At 36.8% G+C, this 26638-nt stretch overlaps 1 protein-coding gene across 1 annotated transcript in view; it reads right to left on the bottom strand.

The window, feature by feature from the left end:
- Positions 1-25816, bottom strand: part of LOC148132815 (ALK tyrosine kinase receptor-like) — a 226969-nt gene extending 201153 nt beyond the window's left edge. Inside the window, exons 1-2 of the mRNA XM_087960204.1 lie at positions 25714-25816; positions 19323-19524 (exon numbers count right to left, since the gene is read on the bottom strand). Coding sequence (XP_087816330.1) covers positions 19323-19524; positions 25714-25816 — 305 coding nt within the window. The remainder of the gene's footprint in view (positions 1-19322; positions 19525-25713) is intronic.
- Between the last annotated feature and the right edge of the window lie 822 nt (positions 25817-26638).

Below are 26638 nucleotides of genomic sequence, written 5' to 3'. Positions count from 1 at the left end.
AAGCTATCACCATTTCTATGATAATATTTATCTCCAGTATGATTTTACTGATTATACCAATTTTAACTTTGGCTAATTCAGAGATAATATTAAATAATTTAGAGTATTATTTTCCAAACAAATACAAGATAAACTTGCAATGTAAAATAAAATTTATTATTTTTAAATACCTTTTCTGAGGTGTCAGATAATTAAATGATATTCTAATCTATCTATCTATCTATCTATCTATCTATCTATCTATCTATCTATCTATCTATCTATCTATCTATCTATCTATCTATCTATCTATCTATCCTTATCATCTATCTCTGTTAGAACAGAAACATTAACTACTTACACAGTTTCTTAAAAACTAGATCATACAGTTGAAAGAGATGAAAGCCAGTTTATAGCTTTGACTGAAACATACACCTGAATAAAAGGCATGAAAATCTTTATCAGTTGGGAATACTTCACTGTAGTGCATCAAAACCAATATTTTCTCATTTAAATAGTAGTGTGCCAAAAAAAAAAAAAAAAACGAGCAATATAAATATTTGTTAATTCTGTTACTTGAATAAATGGATCTCAGAATGTAGTGATGTGTGTTCCATTTTGGTCCAAAGTTCTTCAGAGGTAAATATGTTTGTAGTCCATTTTCTCAAGATATCTTGAGATAACAGCATACCCTTTAGTAACAATTGGACTCAACCTTTCTTAGAATGCCATCAGTCCTAAGACCCATTGAAAGTTCTTAGTAACTGAAAATTCCTTGTTACAACAGGAAAAAAATTTTTTCAAGACAAAAGAAATATTTGATGCAGGTTGTGTATCTCTCTTCTTTCCAGCCACAGGTCCATTTCCCACTTTGTAGGAGATTAAAATGGCATAGACAATCACAGTAGGCAAGGTTTTGAGTTGAACTCACAAAGGATTCATCTAGTGTCTACTTTGGAATTGCCATTTAACAGTAATATTAAAGTTAAAACTGCTGATAAAATTTATTTTAAGAAAGCAGTTTTCAGCCTTCATGTATGTTATCTTAGCTGGCAGAGGGCCATTTAGTTATTGCCATCTGTTAATATAATCAAGTTAAGTCAAATTAAAAGCACCTCTTTCCCTAACCTTCAAAATTCATCAACCATTTTGCTGTTTTACATGCTGACGACAGAATGGCTTGGGTAGCCAATAAACATGAATCCTGGAGGTATTTTATTTGCTATTTCATTTTCAACATGCCCCTTAGCTAGCATATTTTTGTTCAGGAACTCTGAATTTTGAACTTACTTTTCTGCTCTGGGGCACCAGATCCAAGTAATACCTTTCCTCCTTGAGCAAAATTACAAGTACTGCTACTATCTTGAGGAAGCTTATAATAATTGCTAAAAATAAGAGGAAGGAAAATAATGTTGGTTAAGGGGAGTGCATAAGTGCACCATTGTGCCTACCGGCCCTGTCCTATTGTCCCCATTTATTGGTACCTATTTCCTATATTCTTACTCATATTTATACTTATACCTATTATCTTGTAAGCGATTGACAAATCAAATAAATAAATAAAATAAATTTGATTACGGTTAAAATAAACATGTTGGTTTTTTCTGGTTAACCTTTAATGGACTTTTGTTGACACCAAGACTAAAATAAAGATATTGATAGATTTGTTTCTAGATAAGAGATGAGATGTGGGGAGATAATTTGTTATAATTTAAGAAGAGGTGAAAAGTTATTAAAAGTGTTCATATATTTTATGATGAAAGGTTGGAGTCATTTCTTTATATATTTCATTTAATTTTAATTACTATATTATTATTTTCTTTTTCATTTTTCTTTCTATTCTTTTTGTCTTTCCTAGTTTTCCCCTTTGCAATTTTACTCCTTTGTTCTATTTCCCATCATTCTTTTAGTTTGTATTCATTTTTACAAATTAAATTTAATGCTATGATTATAATCTTTAATAAAGATTATATAATTTAATAATAAAATTACTTGGAAAAAAGGAAGTGCTTTTAGTATGAAATAATGGTCAATTCTGCTACTTGGAATGTGAAGTATAATTCTTTTGATGACTGTACGAATGTTATCTAGTTTATTTATTTATTTTATTTATTTATTTTATTTATTTATTTTGTCAAAAGCTTACAAAACAATAGAAATAAGAATAAACATAAATTTAAATATAAGAAATAGGAACTAATAATTGGGGACAGTAGGACAGGGATGGTAGGCATGATTGTGTGCTTTTGCACATCCCTTACAGACCTCTTAGGAATGGGGTGAGGTCAATAGAGGTTAGTTTGAGGGTAAAGGAGCAGGTGACAACAGAATCAGGTAGTGAGGTAATTGACCACTCTGTTGCTGAAATCGTACTTCCTGCAATCAAGTTTGGAGTGGTTTAACTTAAGTTTATACCTGTTGTGTGCTCTTGTGTTGTGGTTAAAGCTGAAATATTCATTAACTGGTAAGACATTGTAACATATGATTTTGTGTACTATGCTTAAGTCCAATCCTAGCTGGCGTAGTTCAAGGTTGTCTAAGCCTAGAATCTCAAGTCTGGTGGTGTAGGGCAGTGGTCCCCAACCTTTTTTATGCCGCAGCCCGGTACCGGCATCAGCTGAGCACCGCGGCCCGGTACCGGCATCAGCTGGGCGCCGCCATCTTGTTTTGATGAAAAAGTGCTTCCGGTGAGCTTTCTACCCGTAAAAGCTCACTGGAAGCACTTTTTCATCAAAACAAGATGGCGGCGCCCAGCAAACCAGCGGCCCGGTAGGATTTGTTCCACGGACCGGTACCGGTCCGCGGACCGGTGGTTGGGGACCCCTGGTGTAGGGTATTCTGTTGCGAACAGAGGTTGGCTCAATCCAGTTGGTGTGAACCAGTTGCTGCTGTTTTATTGTTTTATTATTGGCTCTTCCTGGGCTTCTTGCTAAGATTTATCACACTGCTTCCTGCTATTGAACATGTATATTTCTTCCAAGTTGCCTGAATGTATAATCCCTGTATCTCTTGCACTCATATACAGGTACATGCTTGTGATCAGTAATCTAATTGCAAATTGGCTGGTTGGCACTGAGGGCAAATTATGACCAGAATTAAATAATATCCTTGACATTACATCAGAACTGATCCTTCCTTTGATCCATCCCATCTGGTAAAGAGATAAAAAATACTCCCAGTCTTCCCTCTAGCATGCCTTCTTCACTTCACTATCCAAACATGTGCCTGTAAGAAAATAACATCTGTCTGCTACTAATGCAGATGCAAGTGCACCTCATAAGCAAATATCACATAGCTAATTTCATAAGCAATATAGGAATGGCACTTAGACTTATAATATTACTCCATGGTGCTTTATAGCACACTCTGAGCAGTTTACAAATGTCAGCATATTGCCTCCAACAATCTGGTTCCTGATTTTACTGACCTCAGAAGGAAGGAAGGCTGAGTCAACCTTGAGCCAGTCAGGATTGAACTCCTGCAATACAGCATTCTAACTACTGCACCACCATGGCAATATATTGTCCATCCATAGTCATACACAACTGCATACAATATTCAAAATATCCACCCACCCCAGCAACAGACATCTAAGCCAGTAACAGCTATCAGAAAAAGAGGACAGGAGAAGCAACTTCCTTTATTGTATCTCCAATAGTTATTATGTTATAATTTTATACTTCCAATACAAACATATGCAGTTTTTCCTGGACAAAATTATATTTCTTTCTCCTTGTAGCTATAGATTTTATACCACAAATCAATAGCATGAATATCTCTGAAGAACAGGGATATGTGAATTGCTAAAAAAAACCACATTTTTCTTTTTTTTCCTTGGATTACTAAGGTAGCATTCACATACAGCATTTTTCCTACATAATTAAAATAGACAAATATTAAAATTGCAGGATCCAACCAAAGTTGATCACAGGGACCAGAGGTTTTGTCTTCCGAGTATTTGGACTCGTGGTGGAGACCATCTTCAGGAAACTTCTTTCTAGGTCTAGAGAGAAGTTCTCTGAAAGTGGGCTTCAGCAGGAGTCCCAAAATTCAGAAGACAAAACCTCTGGTCCTGGTGACTGACCCAGATTGGATCCTGGGACAAATATTAAAATTGCTTATTTTGACAAACTTTTGTAAAATATGGAAGTTTTGACTGCACCCATCCCAAGTTTATATAACATTATGTTCTATTGTATAAGAATACTTCCATGTTTTACGTTTATATTGGTACATTTCAGGATTTTTTTAAATTGTGATGTTTGCATACATGCAACCAGTTTCCAAATATTTTTCCCAGTTTTTTTTTTTTATCAGAAAAAAACAAAGACTAGCAACCATGCCATTATAAAGTCTGGGGAGCAATGTAAGTGGGAAGATGCAGTAGCACATACTTGTAAACTGAAAGAGAAACTGATGTCGACTAGTTGAATAAATGTCTAGTATAAATTTGCAAAAATGGTTAATATAAAAATGTTAACAACAGGAAAAACTTCAGAGTCTATATCCAATAATTAGCATGAAAAAACTAGTTCTCAACTGAAATCTAGAGAACTTTTGACCTCACCCCTTTCCTAAAAGGTCTGTAGGGGGTGTGCATAAGCGCACCAACGTGCCTACCATCCCTGTCCTATTGTTTCTTTTATTTTTCTTATATGTACCCATTTCATGCATTCATAACTATGTATATACTTATACTTATTATCTTGTAAGCAATTGACAAATCAAATAAATAAATAAAAATCAAATAAACTTTTTTCTTCTCATGGGATCAAAAAAATATTACCTTTGTGGAAAGAGAAGCAAACTGGAATAATTTGGTAAACAGTTTGGCAATCCACGTCAATTGAATAGTATTTGTGCTATTCCTTTTATTTCTGCCTCTGAGACAGTATTTTTACTGTATGGTTGCAGTTACATTCATAGATTATGAAAATATAATTGTTTTTTCATCTGCATTTTTTATTAAAAAAAAAAACTCCTTAGAAAATTGATCTGTATAAACAGACTGCTCAAAGTATTTTTAAGACAATAAAAGATAACAATAATACAAAGATAATACAAATGGAACTTGGTAGCAATAAGGAATAATTTTACAGTATTAGATACCCTTATTAATGTTTTACATCTATCTGTCTATCTATCTATCTATCTATCTATCTATCTATCTATCTATCTATCTATCTATCTATCTATCTATCTACAGAATCTATCTACAATATGAGAACCAGCTTTGTGTAATAGTTAAGCAATGAGCGAAACATCAATCTACTAATCTACATGGACTACCCATGTTAGATAATAGTCCATAATCTTTCATTAAGAGGTCTTTATCCTGGTGGATTGATTTGGGATGATAATGATGTCAAGTATATCATTAGTATGAGTACAGGCCTACCTGTCATCAACTGCAGCTTTTCCTACTCAGAGAAAAGAAACAAGGAAAGCAAGTAGAAATTTCTAGGGGAAGTCAAGTAGGAAGACCTTCCCTTCCCTCTCCCACCCTCCTCCCCTCTCCCAATCTTTTTTATTTCAGTCTGGGATGGTCCTCATCCCCAGAGGAGATGAGAGGAGGTTTCACAACCAGAACAAACAGCTATAGATGATTTGTATGGAAGTTTAGCAAGAAGAGTTCATAAGAAAAACTCTAAGCATCGTGGACAGTGAGGGAAGTCTCACAATGATCTGCAATGTGTGTCTTTCTGTCTGTTTGAAGAATGCCTAAAACATCATTTGCTGCAAATTAAAGCTTGTTTCTCTCTTGAAGAAGAAAGGGAAGAGTTTATGAGGAAAGTAACTACGCTATTATCCATCAGAGAAGATGAGCAGTTTCTGTACAGGAAGGAAGCATGAGAAAGAAACTTCAAGATTGAAGTTAAGGAACAAGGTCAAGGAACAGATATGGCAGAGGTTCCAGAAATGCTTTTTATTAATGTGGAGTATAAAAGCTTGAAAAATTGTCAGAGTTTCTCGCTGCCCCATCTCATACCAAACAAAATCAAGTCAGAGCAGGGTTTGTTTTTAATATCTTGCTCATATGTCCTCTTTCTCAGAGCCATGTAACTCTTTCATAACCTTCACATATGTGGATCCATATCCTTCATGTCCACTTCGTATATGGAGATCTGCTTTTCTGTTATTGTACAACAAATATGTCAGGTAGATTTGGCTTAGGGAGCATATTTGGCCCAAAGTTTCCCAGTCCGTTTCCATGTCTAACAATAAACTTGAGTTTGAGTTGTCCTAGTTCAACACCTTAATCATTCTGCCAAATTGTTTTTGTCATTTCTCCATTTATCCCCCAATACCATTCCAGCAATTCAAAAACCATCTAATGAGTAGATTTCACTTTGTGTTATATTTATATCAGAGGTGGTATTCAGCCGGTTCTGACCGGTTCTTAAGAACCGGTAGTGGAAATTTTGAGTAGTTCGGAGAACTGGCAAATACCACCTCTGACTGCCATGCCCACCAAATCATGTCCACAGAACCGAGAGTAAAAAAAAAAAAATGAATCCCACCACTGATTTACATGTACTACAATTGTGTTTAACAACCAGAATTGGGATTGACAACTTTGTCATTAAGTGAAGCGGTAACTGAAATCACCATAACTGGTTATAATACCTTATTTCAGGTTTCCTTGGCTTTACAGACCTGCGGAAGTCATTAATACAAGAATTGGTTGCAAAGTTACTTTTTTCATCACCACCATAACCAAATGGTCATTAAATGAGGCAGTCACTAAATGAGGACAACCTGTGCTTTTAAATAAATAGTGTTCCAATACATTATAAGATATGGGGGAAAGTAATCCTGTTAAATGTGTTCAGTTTTTCTCCATAACATCTAATTTAAAAATAAAATAAAATAAAATAAAATAAAACATTGGTGCAGAATATACCTGTTGATAAAGGGATCAGATGTTTTAAAACCAGGCACACTTTGAACATTTTTTTATCTGTGCATAGGCAGAATGTTTTATCAATTCCAAGGAAGCCACAAACAATTGTTAGAGTGCCATTCATGAAGCAAAGAGAGCAATTCCTCCTAGTATTATTTTTAAACAGTTTCTTCCTCTGCCACATTACTGTTTAATCCCTCCTGTATAAAATCCCTGCAAAAATCTTTGCTTGGTTGGCTTAACCCCAATCAAATAATAGGATCTGACAACACTTCTTTTTCTCCCTCCTGTAAATGGATATGAACTGAAGACCTTATCAGATATTAATGTGTAATTCAGGCTAACAAGGGAGAAAAAGACACTTGCTGACACAATGAACAATTCGAGTTGTGAGAAATTCTGACCTAAAATTAATTTATCTCCACACTGCTTTTCAAGTGCATTAATTTCAGCAAAGCACATTTTCTCCTTCTATTATGGGGCCTGATTGACAAAGATGTCAAGGAGTCACCTCTTCCTTTTGAAATCAGGAAGCCTGAAATTGCTCCTCTCTTCTGAAAATAGCCCTGCTGGAATGCACATTGGAGACAAACAAACATTCCTTTGATATACCTCTTTTTCAAGATGTCTGTTTCACTAGCCCTACAATCTAAACCCCTGTTATTTTCTTCTTTTGCTTTAGTTGGAATGGGCTTGCATCCAGAAGCTTGACAGAGTGAAAACTTATTCATGCCAAGAAACGAGCATCCTGTTCCAAGATAATAGAAGTAGGTAAATGTATCTTAAAGGTAGCTTATATTTATGATAGATGAGCTGTACTAAATGTGTAGGAATCCTGTTGAGATCAGTGAATACTTTTTTGAATTTTAGCCAATGTTGGGGTTATGCTTACAAAGTGACTGCCACAATACATATGGACAGCCATAAAACACTCATTCCCAGTGCTGCTCATGATTCCAATCACAGAATAACACAGTTGGAAGGGACTTTGGAGGTCATCTAGTCCAACTCTCTGCTCAAGCAGGAGACCTTATACCATTTCACATAAATTGTTGTCCAATCTCTTCTTAAAAACCTCAGTGTTGGAGCATCCATAACTTCTGGAGGTTCCACTGATTAATTGTTCTGTCAGGAAATTTCTCCTTAGCTCTAGCTTGATTCTCTGCTTGATTAGTTTCCATTCATTGCTCTTTCTTCTGCTTTTAAGTGCTTTGGAGAATAGGTTGACCCCTTCTTCTCTGTAGTAACCCCTTAGATATTGGAATACGGTTATCATGTCACCCCTAGTCCTTTTCATTAAACTAGACATACCCAATTTCTGCAACTGTTCCTCATATGTTTTAGTCTCAAATAATCTTTGGTGTTCTTCTCTGCACTCTTTCCAGGGTCCCAACATCTTTTTTATATTTTGGTGACCAAAACTGGATGCCATATTCTAAGTGTGGTCAACTCAACCAGTGGAAAAGCTTGTCTTCAGAAGTTGTGGGTGCACCATCACTGAAGGCTTTTAAGAAGAGACTGAGCAGTCATTTTCTGAAATGGCATAAGGTCTTCTGATTGACAGGGGGTTGGATTAGAAGAGCCCCAAGATCCACTCGAACTGTGATGATGTTCTATGTTCTACCAGGGCATTATAAAGTAGAACTAACACTTCATGTGTTTTTGATTCTATTCCCCAACCTAGGATTGTGTTGGCTTTTTTGACAGCTGCACACTGCTGGCTCATATTTAAGTGATTGTCCACTAGGACTCCACCCTCTCACAGTTGCTGCTATTGAGTCAATTACCACCTATTCTATACCTGGGCATTTGGATTTTCTTACCTAAATCTCCACCCCCTCTCTCTCCCCTCCTTCCGCCCCCCTCTCTTTCTTTCTTTCTTTCTTTCTTTCTTTCTTTCTTTCTTTCTTTCTTTCTTTCTTTCTTTCTTTCTTTCTTTCTTTCTTTCTTTCTTTCTTTCTTTCTTTCTTTCTTTCTTTCTTTCTTTCTTTCTTTCTTTCTTTCTTTCTTTCTTTCCAGGAAGGTACATTCCCAACAAACCATTAGGCAGTAGCCACTCCTTATTTTTATTTACATAAAATGATTGCGACTTACATGTGGTTCATAAACTTTCTGGTAAACAAAATGTTGTTTTACAGGATTGCACTCTGCTTTACAATATTCAATATGGTAAGGCAACTTTTGTTAATGTAGATTTAGTTACTAGAGTTGAGAGCCAAGTAAATACCAATGGATATTTCTAGGGCAGGGGTCACCAAACGTTTGGACCTCAGGGACCACCAAACTCATAATTTTAAATCCCGCGGACCACTAATATGATTTTTGACTGACAGTGGCGTGCTAACGTTTTCCCAGGGTCTCTGCGGAAAGCAGCAGAGACCCTGGGAAAATCCCCCAAAAAGTCTGCAGGGAAATTCCCCACCCCATTTGCCTACTGATTGATCATTCATTATTTGGGATCACAGGATACTGTCTCCAGCTCCATTCTCAGGGGGAGGGGGAGAGAGAGAGAGAGAGAGAGAGACTTTGGCTTCATGCAAGGAAAGCAGCAGAAGCAGCAAAAGTCTTTCTTTCTCTCCCCCAAACTCCTCTAGAAATGAGTCTTGGTGAGACTTGTCATGCTGGTGCAGCCTTTTAGATCTTTAAGGCAGAGCTTCTTAAAGCAAAGCATCACAACCTACTCCTCTTTGAGTGACATCTGCATCAATCACTGCATCAGTCATTATTCCTGTTAGGATAACATCCTCTAGTTTGGATGTCGGCAACCCGTGGCTCCAGAGCTGCATGCGGCTGTTTTGTCCCCCTGTTGTGGCTCCCTATCAGGTGATCTCACCACTGGCTTGCCCCACCCCTCACCCTCCTCTCCCAGTCACTCGTTGCCTGGCCTGAGAAGGTAAGGGTGACAGCAGAGGATGGAGAAGCAAATGGGGCTGATTCTCTGGTGCCTCATCTCTTGCTTCTGGCCCTTATTGTGCTGGGTGTGCCTCGCTCACTTGGAGAGACATGCAACCTGCTCTCCACCCTGAGACACTGGCCAGACCTGGCCATGACCAATGCCGGCCTTGCTAACTTGAGGGCTGGTGGGGTGGGAATTGGATCCTGAAGGAGGGGATGAAGGAAAGAGGGATAGGCCCCCAGCCCCCAGCCTCGTCTTTAAGAAGCTCAGGGCAGTGGGAAAAGGGGCTGGCCCCACTGAATATTGGATGCCCACTCTGGGGTTCAGGCTCAGAGAAAGCTGGAGCGTCCTCACCAAAGTTGCTCACCTGTCAGTTGGTCAACTGCCCACTCCACCTTTGTTGCGCTTTGGCCAAGCCTGGCTGCTAATTTGAGGAGGGGCTCCCCACTCGTGAGTGCCATCTCGGCCCCACCACAGCTGGCCAGGGGGTCATAAGAGGAGAAGCAGGGGGAGGAGGGTCATCTTTGGGAAAGCCTCTGCTGCAGCTTGCACTCATTCCTCAGCCAACCCAGATTTCCAAAAAGTTGCCAAGAAGAAAGAAAAGGAGTAGTGAAGAGCCCTAAGGAGAGCTTGCCAGGTTGGCCTAGCCTCAGCTTTCCAAGAGAGAGAGAAGAGACACAGACACACACACATACACAGAGAGTCAGACAGAGAGATAGACACACACACAAATGCAGATACAGACAAAGACACACACACAGAGGGGGGGGGAGAGAGGAGGGGGAAAGACACACAAAGAGAGATACAGAGAGAGGGAGAGAGAGGGGGATAGAGGGGAAGAGGGAGACATACAGAAAGAGACACACAGAGAGAGGGGGAGAGTGGGGGAGAGGAGGGAGAGAGAGACAGAGAGACAGAGAGAGAGAGAGAGAGGGGAGAGGAGGGAGAGAGAGAGATACAGAGAGGGGGAGAGAGAGACATAGAGAGAGAGCACTACAGAGCTACAGAAAGAGGGGAGGGGGTGAGAGGGAGAAAGACACACACAGAGAGATACAGAGAGAGAGGGGAGAGAGAGGGGGTAGAGAAGGAGAGAGGGAAAAGAGAGACATAAAGAGACACACAGAGATACAGAGAGAATGGGAGGGGAGGGGAGAGAGACACATAGAGAGGAGGGGGAGATACAGAGGGAGACAGAGAGAGAGAGACACAGAGAGATACAGAGGGGGAGAGAGAGAGGGAGAGAGAGGGGGAGATAGAGAGGGAGAGAAAGAGACAGAGAGACATACAGAGACAGAGATACAGAGAAAGGGGAGGGAGAGAGGGGAGGGAGAGAGACATAGACAGAGATATAGATAGATAGATAGATAGATAGATAGATAGATAGATAGATAGATAGATAGATAGATAGATAGATAGATAGATAGATAGATAGATAGATAGATAAAGAGAGTGGGAGAGGGAGGGAGAGGGAGAGAGAGGGAGACAGAATCAAAAGATTTTTGTGGTTCCTGGTGTTTTTTTTAATAACCAATTCTCTGCCCTAATGATCGGCTGCGTAGGCATGGCTATGGGGTCATGTGACCGGGTGGGAGTGAGTGACATTGAGTTGGCCATGCCCACCCAGGTTTTGTGGCTCCTGGTCTTTTCTGTGGCAAACAGGTCCAAATGGCTCTTTGAGTGTTTAAGATTGCAGACCCCTGCTCTAGTTTAATGAATGCAGCTCAGACAGTTTGGTCAACAAAGCTTAGTTTTTCCTGAGCAGGAATGAGGAGTAGCCAAAGCACTCAGAAAGAAGGGTGAAATTAAAGTAGATGTCCCAATCCACTTAATAGTGAGGCTGCAATGAGAAGGTACATTTTCATGAATCCAGGAGAACTTTTATCTGAGGATAAGAGTCTTGCAATATATGCTGATGCTGTACTGTGTTCTTTATTTCGACAAAATGTTATTTAAAATGATATGTATATATACTGTACATACACACACATTCTCTCTCTCTCATGTATATGTATAAACAAACATATGCTGTACAATCAAATAATTTGATTCCATTCATTTCATTTATCAGTAAATATTCCTGTTTTTGAGATACCTTTTGTTTTAGAGTCAGTGAACATTGCAAAACTATCCCTAATGTTCTGAGAATTTATGAAAAACAGTTTAATTGGAAATCATCCCTGTTCAATGCATGGTACAGCAATAGCAATCTTGACAGATGGTTATCCAGCCTCTGCTTACCTCTTCTAACAAAGGAGAACCAACCAATTACTTTCCAAAGCATTCAGTTTTGTGGATGAGCAGTTCTTATTGTTAGGATGGTTCTCTTAATGTTTTAGCTAAAAGTCTGCTTTCTTGCAATTTCCAGTCATTAGTTTTTGTCCTGCCATCCAAAACAACAAGTCTACTTTATCTTAAAATATTCAAATCTGGCCATTATCAAACATGCTCTAATCTTTCATTCTCCCTTTTCTTCTTAAAAATGTGACAATTCTGAATATATTCCAAATGTACAATGACTATTGCACACATGAAAAGAATAGGGGTGGGATTAAAAAATCCGAGCAACCAGGTCACTGCCCGGCTGCTGGGTAGGCGTGGCCATGGTGGACGTGGCCTACCGGAACTTCTGGGAAGGCCGTTTTTCACCTTCTCCAGGGTATGGAGGGTCCCCTCGAGCCTCTGGGAGAATGAAAATGGCCTTCCAGTGTCTGGAGGCCCCTTGGAAGATGGAAACAGGCCTGTTTCTGGACTGGTGGAACTTCCAGGAGAGCTGTTTTTTTGCCTTCCCCAGGATCCAGAGGCTTCCCTTGGGCCTCTGGAAGGGTGAAAATGGCCTCCCCCAGGGTCTGGAGGCCCTCCGGAAGCCAGAAACAGGCCCATTCTGGACTGCTTGAACTTCCAAGAGGGACGTTTACCTGCATCCAAAACGAGCCACGTGGAGACTCCTGGGAGGGGAGGAGTAGGCGGGGCAGTTGGTTGGTTCAACTACCGGTTCAGTGAATCAGATGTAAATTTAACATCCAGTTCACCCGAACCAGTCTGAACCAGTAGAATCCCACCCCCTGAGACCAATGACTAATTTTGTAGTAAATATAGGTAGAGAAGGATGGTTTCCTTTTCCCTTTTGGCATGGAAATAAAAGAATAATGCCCTCTGGAATTTTTGAAGAAATCTTTTTAAAAAATCTAATATAGGCTAATGTCCCACTACTCTTTTTCTAGAGATTAATTAGTCTTTCAAAGCTGCTATTTTCTATTAAACTATTTACAGTTTCTCATGAACATTAATTCTAAAGGATCAGGGTTCACACTAGTTGTTATTTGCTTTGACACTTTTTATAACAGCGAATCTGTTCATCAATCAAAATTAATCCTCCTAAAAAGGAAACTAACTCTTCGCTGTGGATGCCAAAAGGCCATCTATTTTCTGTCCTATAAATAATAGTAGGTACACATGATAAATACTTGATACCTGCTTATAACTACAGCTGGTATGGTCAGACAAAGTGTCATTAATCTACCAAATTGAACATCCATGCAAGGCTTGGTTCAACTTTAATAAGTGTTTGAGGAGAAGAAGTGACATTTCTTCCCACCACCCCTTACTCTACTAAATCACTTATTGACTTCACTTAAATCACACAAGTCTATTTCTTTTCTTTTTTTTGTACTCAGTGGAAGCAGGAAGGCAATTATGTTGGATTATTTTGTTGTTCCTAACCTATACAACTGGAAATCTGATAAATCAGATAAATACAGCCCTAAAGATTTCAGTGAGAACTTCTTTGTGACCCACACAAAGCCCAATTCTGATTTGAGAGGTTTCTTTCCCCGAATACATTGACTTAAATTTCCTGCTTTACAATAGATCATTCTCTTGCATTCTATTTCTTACATCTATTATAGGAACCAAAATGCAGACATTTGTCAGATATTCCAAGTAAATAGCCATGCAATGATTTGACAGGTAGGGACAGTTAGCGGGGAGAGCAAACTAATACTGGAAATGGAATAAATGCACAAATAGGGAAAATGTGGATCACTTTTTTTCAAAGCCCAGAAAAGATGTGAGCCTCATGTCACTTTGAGTGAGAATAATGTTCCACATCTGCTCCCTTTGGTTACTTTCCTAAATCTGCAATGCAAATAAGAGTTATTGCTGCCTCTGAATATATACCAAGGTCCCTGAATATGTTTAGAGGCCGGGGGAAGAGGCAAGGATAAAGGAGGTCATCTATACTAGTATGTCTAGAATATCAGGCAAGGATCACAGTTACCTGTTGTCTGGCAAGGACATCACTTGAACATTGAAGAAACTTAAAATGTGTGCTTGATAACTGGCTATTTCCGATTATTCATTACTGTTGGAATGCTGTAAGGTTAAAAAAAACACCTCTTTCTGCATGTGCTGAAATTATCATTCAGCCTGCAATAAATAAACACACACACACACACACACACACACACACACACACATACATACATATACATATACATATACATATATATAGAGGGGGAGAGAGGGAGAGGGAGAGAGAGTTTCTGTTCTGATTTGTTTTTCATTTTTATTTGTTAGAAAAACCTAGCTCAAGACACAGAGAACTAAACTAAATCTATAGAGAAACCTTATCTTTGTGTCCTGATAATCCTTATTTATAAAGTTATTACAGATAAACTAACTTCCTAAGACACTCAAAGTAGTTTGCCAAAAATTGATACATCAGTTACAATGATCAGCAAAGCCTAATACAACCTACTATCATAAGTACCCAAAAGATTGAGGGGGTAGGAAATGGGGGGACTTAAACTTGACTGGAATAAGGGAAGAAGAGTATTCTATGTCTTCACTCATTTCGTTTCAATTCATCCACTACAACTGGGATTTCATTTACGCTTACCAACTATCTTTTTATTCTGCTTATTGAGGCATTTCTGTTCTAATACAAGTTTAGGCAGCCTGTTGATTTGAAGACAATTGAGTGGATAAATCCTGTGTGATAAATTCTAATCGATAACACAGGAGAAATGGGATTTTTATTTCAAGTTAAGATTGACTCCATTTACCCTGTGGTTCAAACACACATCAATATCACATCAAAAATATTTTTTTTAAAATGTGTTAGAGCATAAATCTAATGCACTCCTAAGAGGATAATTCAGTTGCCCTAGAGTACTAGGCTAAAGGACCCAGGTATAAACTATTATTTTTTAGCAAGCAGAGATTTGTACCATGAACGAAGTACAGTTATAACAATGCAAACCATTTTAGGATGATGGTGTACAAATTGGGACCACACTGGCCTCCTGAATTTTGTATGTTTGTTTAGAGTCCATAGACATTACAATTCTATAGCATTTTTCTGACCATTTAGCTAAATAATTATCAGAATTTGATGAGTACAAATTTTCTGTGCCTGTAACATTTATAAGAGAGAAGAAAACCTGCCACAATTCCATTTCCAAACAGTCTGTAGGAGAATTGATTAACATGTCAATTTGGTTGTATTATTATAACAATATTGGATTCCCTAACTGGAATCAATTCTAAACTAAAATCAAATTATTTATTTCGTTAGCAAATGGCATATCATTCATAGACTAGCAAAATACATTAATATTTCACCTAGATTAGTAAAACATAACGAAAATATATGTTCAAATGTTAAAAAGATCTATGTTCAAAATGCCAAATGCCTAGCTATTGAAGCGCAGCATCATTTTTATTTAAAAAAAACAACAACACCCAGATCCTGGACTGGTATATGCCCTCAGCTTACACCCGGTCATGGTTGTGATCTACAATTTGATCTACAATGACTCTGAGAGGAGGATACCATGCCCCATTTATGTAGACACCGTGTGAGGTGCATATCTTATTCAGGATTGTCCACTGCTAGTTCAAAGCCTGGTACCTTTTTGGGGATCATTTATATGTTTCTATATCTGGGTGTTCAGTGACCCACTTGGATTTCCATTGGGAATCAATGTTAAAGTTGTTGGGCAAATGCCAGTGGGAGCTTCCTGGATTTGAGTCTTCTGGTTGATAAATGAAGAAGGTTGGCATACACCAGTAGGAGTGAGTTGTTCATAATTCGGACTAAGAGTAACACAGGGAAATCGTTTTATTTTGATTCTTGCAAAGGACTAAATGATTCTCATCCTGGATGCTATGATCACAATCTTGGTACCCCTTACTGGCATCTATTTTTAATTAAAAAAAAAAACCTTGCACCTAATTTTAATAAACATTTTAGAATCCAAGGTAATCGATGAATCAGTTATTTTTCTAAAACCCTTCCTTCCATCCTTCCTTCCTTCCTTTTCCCCATTCTTTCAAGAATAAGCTAGCAATTTCCCTCTCAGCAGTTCACTTTGCTAAGCAAACAAAACTATGACAGTTGTTTTAAATTGTTCTTTGCAATATGTATTCTGCAACTATGAAGGTAAACTTTTTAATCAGAATATCAAGGGTGCACACTATTCATATATTCAAATTAAATTATAAATTGAACAAAGAACATCACTTCAAAGTATCCAGAATCAGCTTGCTCAAAATAGGTTCCTGCTGTTTTGCCCGACTACAATCTAAAAAAGAAAAAGAAAAAACAAAAACACACAGAAAGACTGAGAAATTGAGGCAGCACTGGCAATTAATCTTAATTACACAACTGGAATAAGATATTTTAGCTGGCCATAGGCCAAAAAGAGCAAACTACTTAATAAAAAGCCTGAGGTCAATTAAATTAAAAAAATATCATCACCCTAAATACTTTATTTAAACATTGCAGGCATAGAAAAATTATTTATGGATTAAGAAGGGTTAAATGTTGAGCTATGTTGACAAATAGGGCTCTCATGTATTCAACTTTTACACTACTCGGTTATATTTTAAAAAGCTAATTTTTCAACCTTGGGGCATGACCTGAGATTAAGAGACATAAGTAGTACCTTGATTTCTCAGTTGGTTAACAAATCGATGCAAAGGACTGAACTAATGTATTAGGCTTGCTCCATTCCATCACAGCTGGATTCTGAAGCATTTGCACAAGCATAAGTAATTGTTACTTTGAACATCTCTGTAGTCCCGACTCTGTAGTCTCTTCCCCAAACCCCAAAAACTTTAACCTTAGACTATCTACTATTGACCTCACCCCCTTCCTAAGAGGTCTGTAGGGGGCATGCATAAGCGCACCAACGTGCCTACCGTCCCTGTCCTATTGTTTCTCTTATTCTTTTATTTTTCTTATATGTACCCATTTCATGTATTCACAACTATGTATACACTTATACTTATTATCTTGTAAACAATTGGCAAATCAAATAAAATAAAAATTAGTTGGGAAAAGGAAAAATGTCCTTTGGGGCATCTTTTTGGCCACAATATTTGAAGAACAGTTCTACCCTAAAGGGAATATGCCATTGCTATTTTCTACCTTTTAAAAGATATAAATATTAAGAAGTGAAAAAAGAGAGGGAGGAAGACTCTTTTGTGGCCGGTCTCTATATCAGGGCTGTCAAACTCCTGGCCCAAGGGCCAGATGCGTCACATGCTGGCTGTGCCCACACCCGGTTTAATGAAGGGGGGAAAAGTCCAGATACATCATGTGATGCTGCCATGATAATGTGAGTTTGAATACCCCTGCTCTACATAGTTACTAACAGGATATTTGCTTTAGACCAATGTTTCTCAACTTTGCCAACTTTAAGAAGTGTGCTGGCTGGGGAATTCTGGGAATTAAAGTCCACACACAGTTGACAAGGTTGAGAAACAGTGCTTTAAATTTTCTCCAGCAGAAGACACTGAAGTTGTTCAGCTCAGCCACTTGGCTGACCTCTGTTCTTACAGTTGAATTTGATCTTCTGCCAGACAGAATTCTGGCTTTTCTTTGCCTGTCCAACCTGGAAATAATACAAGGCCAAGCCCGGGAAACAGATTTGTTTCTGAAACCAGCTTCAGGTTACAGTTTTCTCGTAGATGCCTTCTCCTGCATAGAATGAATGTATAAGGAGATAAGAAAGGCTGTGTGGTTAATCTTGTTAAAAAATAAAAATAAAAAAATCCAATTTCTGAAATCACTGCCTCCAGCTAGCTTGGACCTCGCACAAGGTGCGCACACTTAGAGAAGTGAAAAGAACCACATGCTGTACTACTGTAGTGTATATGTGTTGATCCCTATCTCTACTACCACCACACTATTCACTACACTGTGCAGATTAGTGAATAGTAATAGTCAAACCCTATTTTATGAATGCATTCATATTTTTATAACATAGAAACAATAAAAAACAAAGTCCCATTGATTCACAAAGTCAGATAACATCTTAATTAACACTAAAGTGACACAGAAGTGTATTCAACCTTCAAGATACTTCAGATAGTATTAAAATAATATTAAGAAGAGATTAAAAAGAAAACATGTGGAAGAAGTACTACAACTCTCAAATCAGGCTGTATCTGTGAATCCTGGGGATCTTTTGTTCTTAAAGGTAGCCTCATTGTGGAGTCTGCACAATGAATACATTGATTATTACTAGCCACTGCTTTGGCAGGGGTGTCAAATTGACAGCCCATGGGCCAGATGTATCATGTGCAGGCCACACCCATCCTGGCTCTGCAAAGGCAAAAAATGTCACGATACATCATATGATGTCACTTGACGTGATCGAGTTTGACACCGTGCTTTGGAGGATGAAGAAATAATGGTCATTTTCTGGTTCTGAAAATGTAAAAACCAAAAAAAATATGTGCTGTTTGATATGGAATATTCAGTTTATCTGCCAGATTTTGCAAATGCCTACTAAGTGCCACCATAATATCTAATAGGTCCAAGTTCACAAACTGCAGTAAGCCTTGGTTTATTTTAATAAAAGTTTGTTAAATAAGACATTGTATCTGGGTTTATGAATAATAATAAGCTGTAAGCAAAGATTTACTAAGTTTAGGGTTTATGGAGCATATTAATCTATAATGTTCAATGCAAGGTACAAATTCATCCTGTATATTAGCAAATGAGTAAAGATGCATTACCTGTTCCAACTATTGATCTGACTTGGTGTCTGCAGGCAAGAATTAGCTTTATACTGCAGAACACATATTTTTCCTATGCTAATGTTTGAGGTTTAGGAAATTAAATTATACTGAATTCAGTTATTACATACCAGTTGGCAGAACAGCATGAAAGAAGAAAGAACTCTGCTAATCAGAAAAAAATGCAATATATTCATGAATAAAAAGCAAAGTGGTGTCCCTGAGAGCAGAATAGGCTGTAATTACTCATTTTGTGTGTCCGTGCATGCGTGTGAATTAGTATGGTCAGGTATTAATAGATTAATGAGAAGAGACATAGTAATAACATCTTCCAGCGACAGAGCCATGCAATAGCCTCTCTCCTCTCTCTTAAATAATCTAAACCAAAAGAGTTCCCTGATGAAAGATGAAACTAGAAAGGATTCTAAAGATAAAAGTGTTTAGCACAATTTTAATGCTTCAAAGGAAAATTGTAGTATTGGAAGGTGGAAGGGAGAGAGAAATAAAGAGACCTACCCATGTTTTTCTCTGCCAGGAATCAATGGGGTTTTGATGTGGCTTTCATTAGCATGGAGGACCTGAGCAACATACTTTCCATTTGGTTGGAAGTATTTGTAGACAGCCACTTGCACCATGCAGTTTTCACTGCTGCTTCTCAGCCAAGGGCTCAAGAGAATAAAGTTCATATTTTCTGTTGTATTAAGATACAAGAATGAACCTGCAGAAAAAGAGAACACAAGAAGTCTAATTATTAAAAAAGGCACACATCATTGACTTGTGTCATCATCAATCGCAATATTATTTTATATTTGCTGATTTTTATGAATAGCCTGCAATGTTTCTTAATATTCATCTCCGTCTCCTGAACTCAGAGAAAAACTGAGGCAATGCCTCTTGACAATTAATAGGCCTTCACCCACTCCCACCTCCCATAAAAACATTGTAAGATGCTAAATCATTAGATCTCTCAAACTTCAGTGGCATCTCCACTGTGTCAAATTAATGGGCTCCTTATTGCAGAAGTCAACAATGGCTGAACAGTGTACAGACTGCTGCTAATGGATGGAGGAGAGTTGGCAGCAGGACCAATGTGGACAGCCCTTGGAAGGCCTCAGAATGCTTCTGCATCTTGCTGAGACAGCCCTATCCATATTTCTGGGTCCAAAATCTTGATGACTGTAATGTTATTAGATTCTTATGAGAGAGAGCGTGTGAGAGAAAACAGACCTAATTCTCCTGCCTCCTATTTTCCCACAATGATCCTATAAATTAGGTTGGGCTGAGAGAGAGTGACTGGCCTAAAATCACCCAGCAGGCTTTCATGCCTAAGGGAGGCCTAGAACTCAGTCTCTCCTGGTTTCCATCAGGAGTTGACTTTGTTTTCCTAATGTTTTATTGTATCCACTCTGACTCTCCCATCAGCACACTCACCTATGGCAAACTATAAGGCTTGAGTTTTACTGTCTATCTAACTGTCAGTTGGATAATTTTAACTTCCCGAAAACAGAACAGGATAGAACCAAATTTGTGTACTAAACAAAATGGCAAAAAAGGACTGAGATTGAATGTGGATTAGATCTAAATAGAGATTGTAGGGGAAATAATCCTGAAAATAAAATCTACAGGGCATTAAGAAAAGCAGTTGGACAGCTTCCTATTTGTTATTAATTTGTTCACAGTTCAATTTAAAGACTCTTTTCTCCCCTCTTGTAGTAAAGTGATATAGAGCAGAGTTATTTTTATGTGGCTGGAAAAAATTCCACTGGCCGTATTCTGCACCTCCCTGGATTATTCATTACAATCAAGTGGAATATTGGAAAGAAACTATGTACTGTAAAGGGGGATGGAATCTCTCTCTCTCTCTCTCTCTCTCCATGTGTGTTTATCAGACAACAACATTTATTTTATTTTTAAATAATGCTGACCTGAAATAAAAAATATTTTTATTGATACATCAGTTTGTTCTGACATTCTCTTTTTAAATGCATCTAATCCACAATAAAGAGTTTTGTTATTACCCAAAACACCAATTCTCTTTAAATAAGCTGACACAAACTGATAGAAAGGGCAGAAATAAATGCATTTACTGTCATTTGTATCAATTTAAATGTTTTAGTTTTGACTGGGGCTTCAATTCAGCCTAATAGGATACATTACTCGCAGAGGCAGATGCCACCATCTCTACTTCTCATACATACTCGCAGTTAAATACTTATTCTTTCAGACATACCCAAGCATGGGGGAACAAAGGATCCTATGAAATTTTACTCATCCTAATATTTATGCTGGTTATGACCATAGTAAAGATTTGATTTGATTTGACATTCAAATATTCTTGGCAAAATTAAAATGTGTGGGCAAATCCATAGAGGAGAAGGTTATCAGTAGTTACTACTTGTAAGGCTTAATTATCTCCAATATCAGAAACAATATATTTCTCTGTACTAGTTGCTGTGAATGAAGGAATAAAAGCAATGTTCATTTAGGGGGAAAGTTTCTAAATAAATTCAACAAATAAGAAGACTAAAGGTAGATATTCTTCATGCATTTTTAGATGAAATAAACTTTTGGCTATGGAAACCTACCTCACCGTAAAATTGCTAAAATGCAGAAAAATGCAGAAGGCTTTTTATTTCATGTTATAACAGGAAAATCATAAAAAAACAAATATATGGATAACTATCATTGTGAAAATTTGGCAGAAAAGCAAGAATAAATGAAAAGATGTTAAGGATCCCATGGACAGCCAGGAAAACAAAGATATCAAAGAAGAAATCAAACTAGAATTCTCTTTTTTAAATAATTTTTATTGTATTTATTTTTTACATTGTAAAACATCATGGTATCAACAATGTTCTTGGCATCTATACAAGATTTTGATTTAAATATCATAATACATTATATTGTGTTTATCTACTATTAAATAATATCTTTAGCTATAATTACTATTCTTATATCTTTATATAGTTTACAAAATTTTATTTTACTTTCTTAAGGGTTGTTTCAATTAACATTTTTGTCTCCCTTCTTGGTTCTGTTTTTTAGCCATTTATACCAATTGTTCCAAATTGTAAAGAATTCAGAGTCATCTTTTTCTTTCAATTTCATTGTTAGCATATTCATCTCAGCACTTTCTGTTACTTTGTGTATTATTAGTTCTTCATTAGGGGTATTTGGTGTTTTCCATACCTGCGCAAAGGCTTTTCTGGCAGCTGTTATAATATGTAACACTAGGTATTTTACTTCTTTCAGTAGTCTTTCTTTAATAATTCCTAATAGGAAGGATTCCGGTCTGAGCTCAATCTGATAGCCAGTAATCTCTTTTAACCAATTTTTAATTTGGATCCAGTATGTCCTGGCCTCGGGGAACATCCACCACATGTGATAAAATGTACCATCAACTTTTTTGCACTTCCAACATTTAGGACTCATATTGGAGAAGATTTTGGCCAATCACGTTGGGGCTAAATACCATCTATAAAACATTTTATATATGTTTTCTTTGTATGCGGCAGATACCGTTAATTTATAATTTATATTCCATAGTTTTTCCCGTTCCTCTAATTCTATAGTGTATCCAAAATTCTGTGCCCATGCAATCATTGTACTTTTGACTATTTCCTCTTCCATTTTAAAATCTAATAAATATTTATATATTTTAGTTATAAGTTTTTGTTCCGGTCCCATTAATATTTTATCTAGTTGATTCTGTCCTTTGTCAAATCCAAAATCTTTTGAGTCTTTTTTATATTTATTTTGAATTTGCAAATATGGCCACCAATCGATTATAATTCCATTTTCTTTCAGTTCTTGGTTTGATTTTAATTTCCCTTGGTTTCATTCTTTCTGCTAATATTGTCATAAATATCTTATAATCCATATTTAGTAACAAGATTGGCCTATAGTTCGCAATTAATTGTTGATCAGTGCCATCTTTTGCAATTAAGGAGATGTATGCCTCGGACCAGGACCTCGGAAGTCCAGCTTGCGTTAATGCCTCATTATATAGTTCCAGTAATATTGGTTCAAATATTTCAGATAAATTTTTATATAGTTCACCTGGTAAACCATCCGGACCTGGTGTTTTATTATTTTTTTGTTTTTGTATAGCCTTTTGTAACTCTATTAATGTTATTTCTTGTTAAGCCTGGATTCCCCAACAGGTGTTAAGGAAAACAAACTAAACAGAACGTGCAGCGAAGTCAGATAGGAAGACAGGTAAATGTGTGAGACAAGTTTTCTAGTTAACACGCAGTAAAAATACAGATACGCTTGTGCTATCAAAAATTATAATTTATTCCATTTAAGAATTATAGCATAGTCATGTAAACAGTCCAGTAGTCATATATCAATTTCAGTCAAGTCTTGTCAGGGATACTCTATTTGCAAAGTCCGTGTTGAATAGCCAGTGTCAGTACACATATAATAAATCTGTCCAAAACTTATCTTCTCTCCATTGAGAAATATCTTCAAAGTAATCCAACACTTCTTCTCCTCCCCGATCAAGCAAGAATGCAGTCTCCAATAAGCCAGCCAGTAAGAGCCAGAGAGTGCCTTGCTGCTTATATAGTACTTTTACAGCTGCACCCTTAATTACATTCCTTTAGCTTAAAGTCACATACACTTTATCTGACAAACCATGATTCATCATTTTATTATCTTTACCCAAAACAGTTAGGGTAAAACAATGTTATCCCTAACATTTCTTTATTAAGTACTTCTCTGTTTTCTTCTGAGATTGGGCTCAGACCGTTTCCTTCCAAGTAGTATCTAATGTTTTCTTCCCTAACATCTTCTTGCTTATAAAGCTCACCAAAATACCTTTGCACAATTCTCTTTTTCTCCTCCATCTGATAATACACTGTCCCTTCCTCATCCTTGAGTTGCTGAATTAGTCTTTTCTCTTTCTCTATTTTTAATTTATGGGACAACCACCTTCCTGGTTTATTTGCTGATTCAAAGAAATTATGTTTAAGAGTTTTTAAGTTACGTGCATGTTCCTCAATATCTATGAAATTTAGTTCATGTCTAATCATCCCTATTTCTCTCTTAACTTCCATATTCTTTGGGTCTTTTTGGAGCTCATATTCAATTTTTTTTAATCCTTTCTTGTAATTCGTTCTGTTTCTTCCATTTTTCTTTATTTTTCTTAGCTATATAGGCTATTGATATGCCTCTCACGAAGCCCTTTGTAGTGTCCCATAAATTTTGTAAACTAGTATGTTGCTTTAGATTAACCTTAAAGAATGTTTCTAACTCATTTTTCATTCTTGAGATATATTCTTTTTCCTTTGTTATTTGTGAATTTAATATCCATCTCCTTTTCCTTTTACCATGTCCTTTCCATGTAATTTTAACTGGGCTATGGTCAGCCCATATATTAGGCATTATCTCTACTTCACTAATGTCTTTCTCGATTGCCCCATTAACCCATACCATATCAATTCTGGACCATGATTTTTGTGGAATAAAACATATATTTCTTCTCATTTGGATTCCTCTTCCTCCATATATCTTCCAAATTGGTCTCATGTGTTAAATAAAAAAAATGGTAAAATTCTCTTCTTTTTCTTCCTAGTCCCTTCCATACTAATATAGTCTTTTTTAACATCAACAATGGCATTAAAGTCCCCTATCAAGCAAATATTTTCTTCACCTACACTAATTATTTTATCATACAGTCCCTTATAAAACTTCTTCTGGTTATCACTAGGGGCATATATCCCCACTAATAGTAATTGTTTTTGATGTAAATTAATTTGTATCGTTAAAATTCTGCCTTGTTCATCTGCATAGATTTTTTTTGCATTTATCCCTTTTTTTACATAAATTGCTACCCCCCTTTTCTTTTGATCTGCCAATGCTCTAAATAATACACCCAACTTGGGATATTCTAGATATTTTTATGCTGGTTTTGGATATGTACCTCCTGTAGGCATATAATATCAACATTTTGTTTAGTTAGTTTGGTTAATATTTGTTTTCTCTTGATCTAGGAGTTTAATCCATTGATGTTTATTGAGAGTAATTTAATCTCTTCTTCCATTGTTAATTCTGAGTCTACCTAAATCTTCTGTTTGTTCTTGCTTCTCTTTGGGGTCTTGTTCTTAGTCTTTCTCTCCTTGGGTATTCTCTCTTTTCTTTGCCTCTCTCTTCTTGGTCCGTTTCCTGTATTCCCTGTTGCTGATCTTCTTGTTGGTCCTCCTGACTCTTGCTTTCTGACTCTTCTTTACTGTTCCCCTCTTCCTCTGTTTCCATCAACTGATCATAAAGTTCTTGCGCCTTTTCAATACTATCAATTTTTACTCTTCTTTCTTGCCACGTCACCAGCATTCCTTCAGGGACCAGCCATCAGAGCCAGATGTTTCATTTAGTCAGTAGTATTGCCAGAGATCTGTAGTCCTTCCTCAACTCTCTTACCCACCTCGGAATTTGTTTCAAGGTCGTGATCTCTTTTTTTTTATATACACCATCGGCTCGTCCTTTGTGATTCTATATACAGTGTCTCTTACATTTTTTCTGGTGAACCTGATGTGGACCTCTTTAGGCAGCTTGTTTCGTCTAGTGTAGTTTGTATGGATTCAGTAGACCTCATCTAATTCTTTCAATATTTCCTGCTGGTCCCTTTGCAATGCCTCTGCTATTAAGTGGGACATTATGTCTCCCAGGTCTTCATCTTTGGATTCCATTACATTTTGGAACCTCAAATAGAATGCTGCACGTTCCATTTCGAGATGGATAATCAAATCTTCTAAGTCTCTGTTCATCTCTATTACTTTCCTGTCCATCCATTCCAATCTCTTATCTATTTGTTCAGCTTTAGTTTCTGTATTCTTTATTCTTTGTTCATTCTTCTCCAGTGTCTGTTGGATCGTTCCCATCTTCTCCTCTAAATTTTGAATCTTACCCTTCATTTCTCCCATTTCCATCTTCATATCTGTATGGTTATTAACCATTGTCTCCTGCATTTTAAGCATCATTTCCTGAATAGCTGTTAATGTTGCTTGCATCGTCTGCATGTTGGCCGCGTTGCTCATCTTTTCCGTATTTAACATTCCATCTATTGTTTTTTTGGCCCACTAGAGATGCAATAGACATTGATAAACCAGACATCGTTTTTTTCCCTTTCAGTTTCGCTGTTGTAGTACTGGTCATATTCCTAACTTTATTGTAAATATCTTTCCACTTTACCATTCACTGTTTAATTTTTCTTTTGTTATTAGTTCTATTCAGTAGTTTCCCTTAGAATATAAATATCTTTCCCCACTTATGATATTCTAAATTATTCAGATTTGATTCAATCTTTTATAGAATCTGAAACTAACTGAATCACCAAAATTAAAGAAGATAGAGAAGGGAGAGAGCTAAAGGGATGACAGGAAGGATAATATCAAAATGAGAGAAAGAAGAGAGAAAGAATGTAATATAATATCCTAAAATATACTTGTAAATTGTTCTTATACAACTATTTTATATTACTATATTATGGTATATCAACTGTATTCTTTATCTTTAACTGTAAAGTTCAGTTTCCTTTAAACAATTCTATATTCCACTTCTTATATATATATGACCTTACTTATTTCATTAGTTGTTAGTAATCAATCAATCAATCAATAATCATCAAAATAGTATTTCACCAGTTTTCACAGTTTCATATCATTTAAACTTTTAAATTCTTAATAAATTCAATCAAACCTTAATCAAAATGTTATTTCATTAATTATATTCTATGAAAAGAAGTCCAGTAATATTCAATCACTTTCCTTTCCTTGTCCATTCATGTTTTGTTTAGTCACAGTCTGTTACATCAGCTTCTCTTCTCTCTGTAT

This window comes from Notechis scutatus, chromosome 1 (assembly GCF_049901735.1).
Source record: "Notechis scutatus isolate UNSWTSFEM ecotype Mainland chromosome 1, rNotScu1.2, whole genome shotgun sequence".
Classification (NCBI taxonomy): Eukaryota; Metazoa; Chordata; class Lepidosauria; order Squamata; family Elapidae; genus Notechis; species Notechis scutatus.
This window is presented reverse-complemented; position numbering and strand designations above follow the sequence as displayed.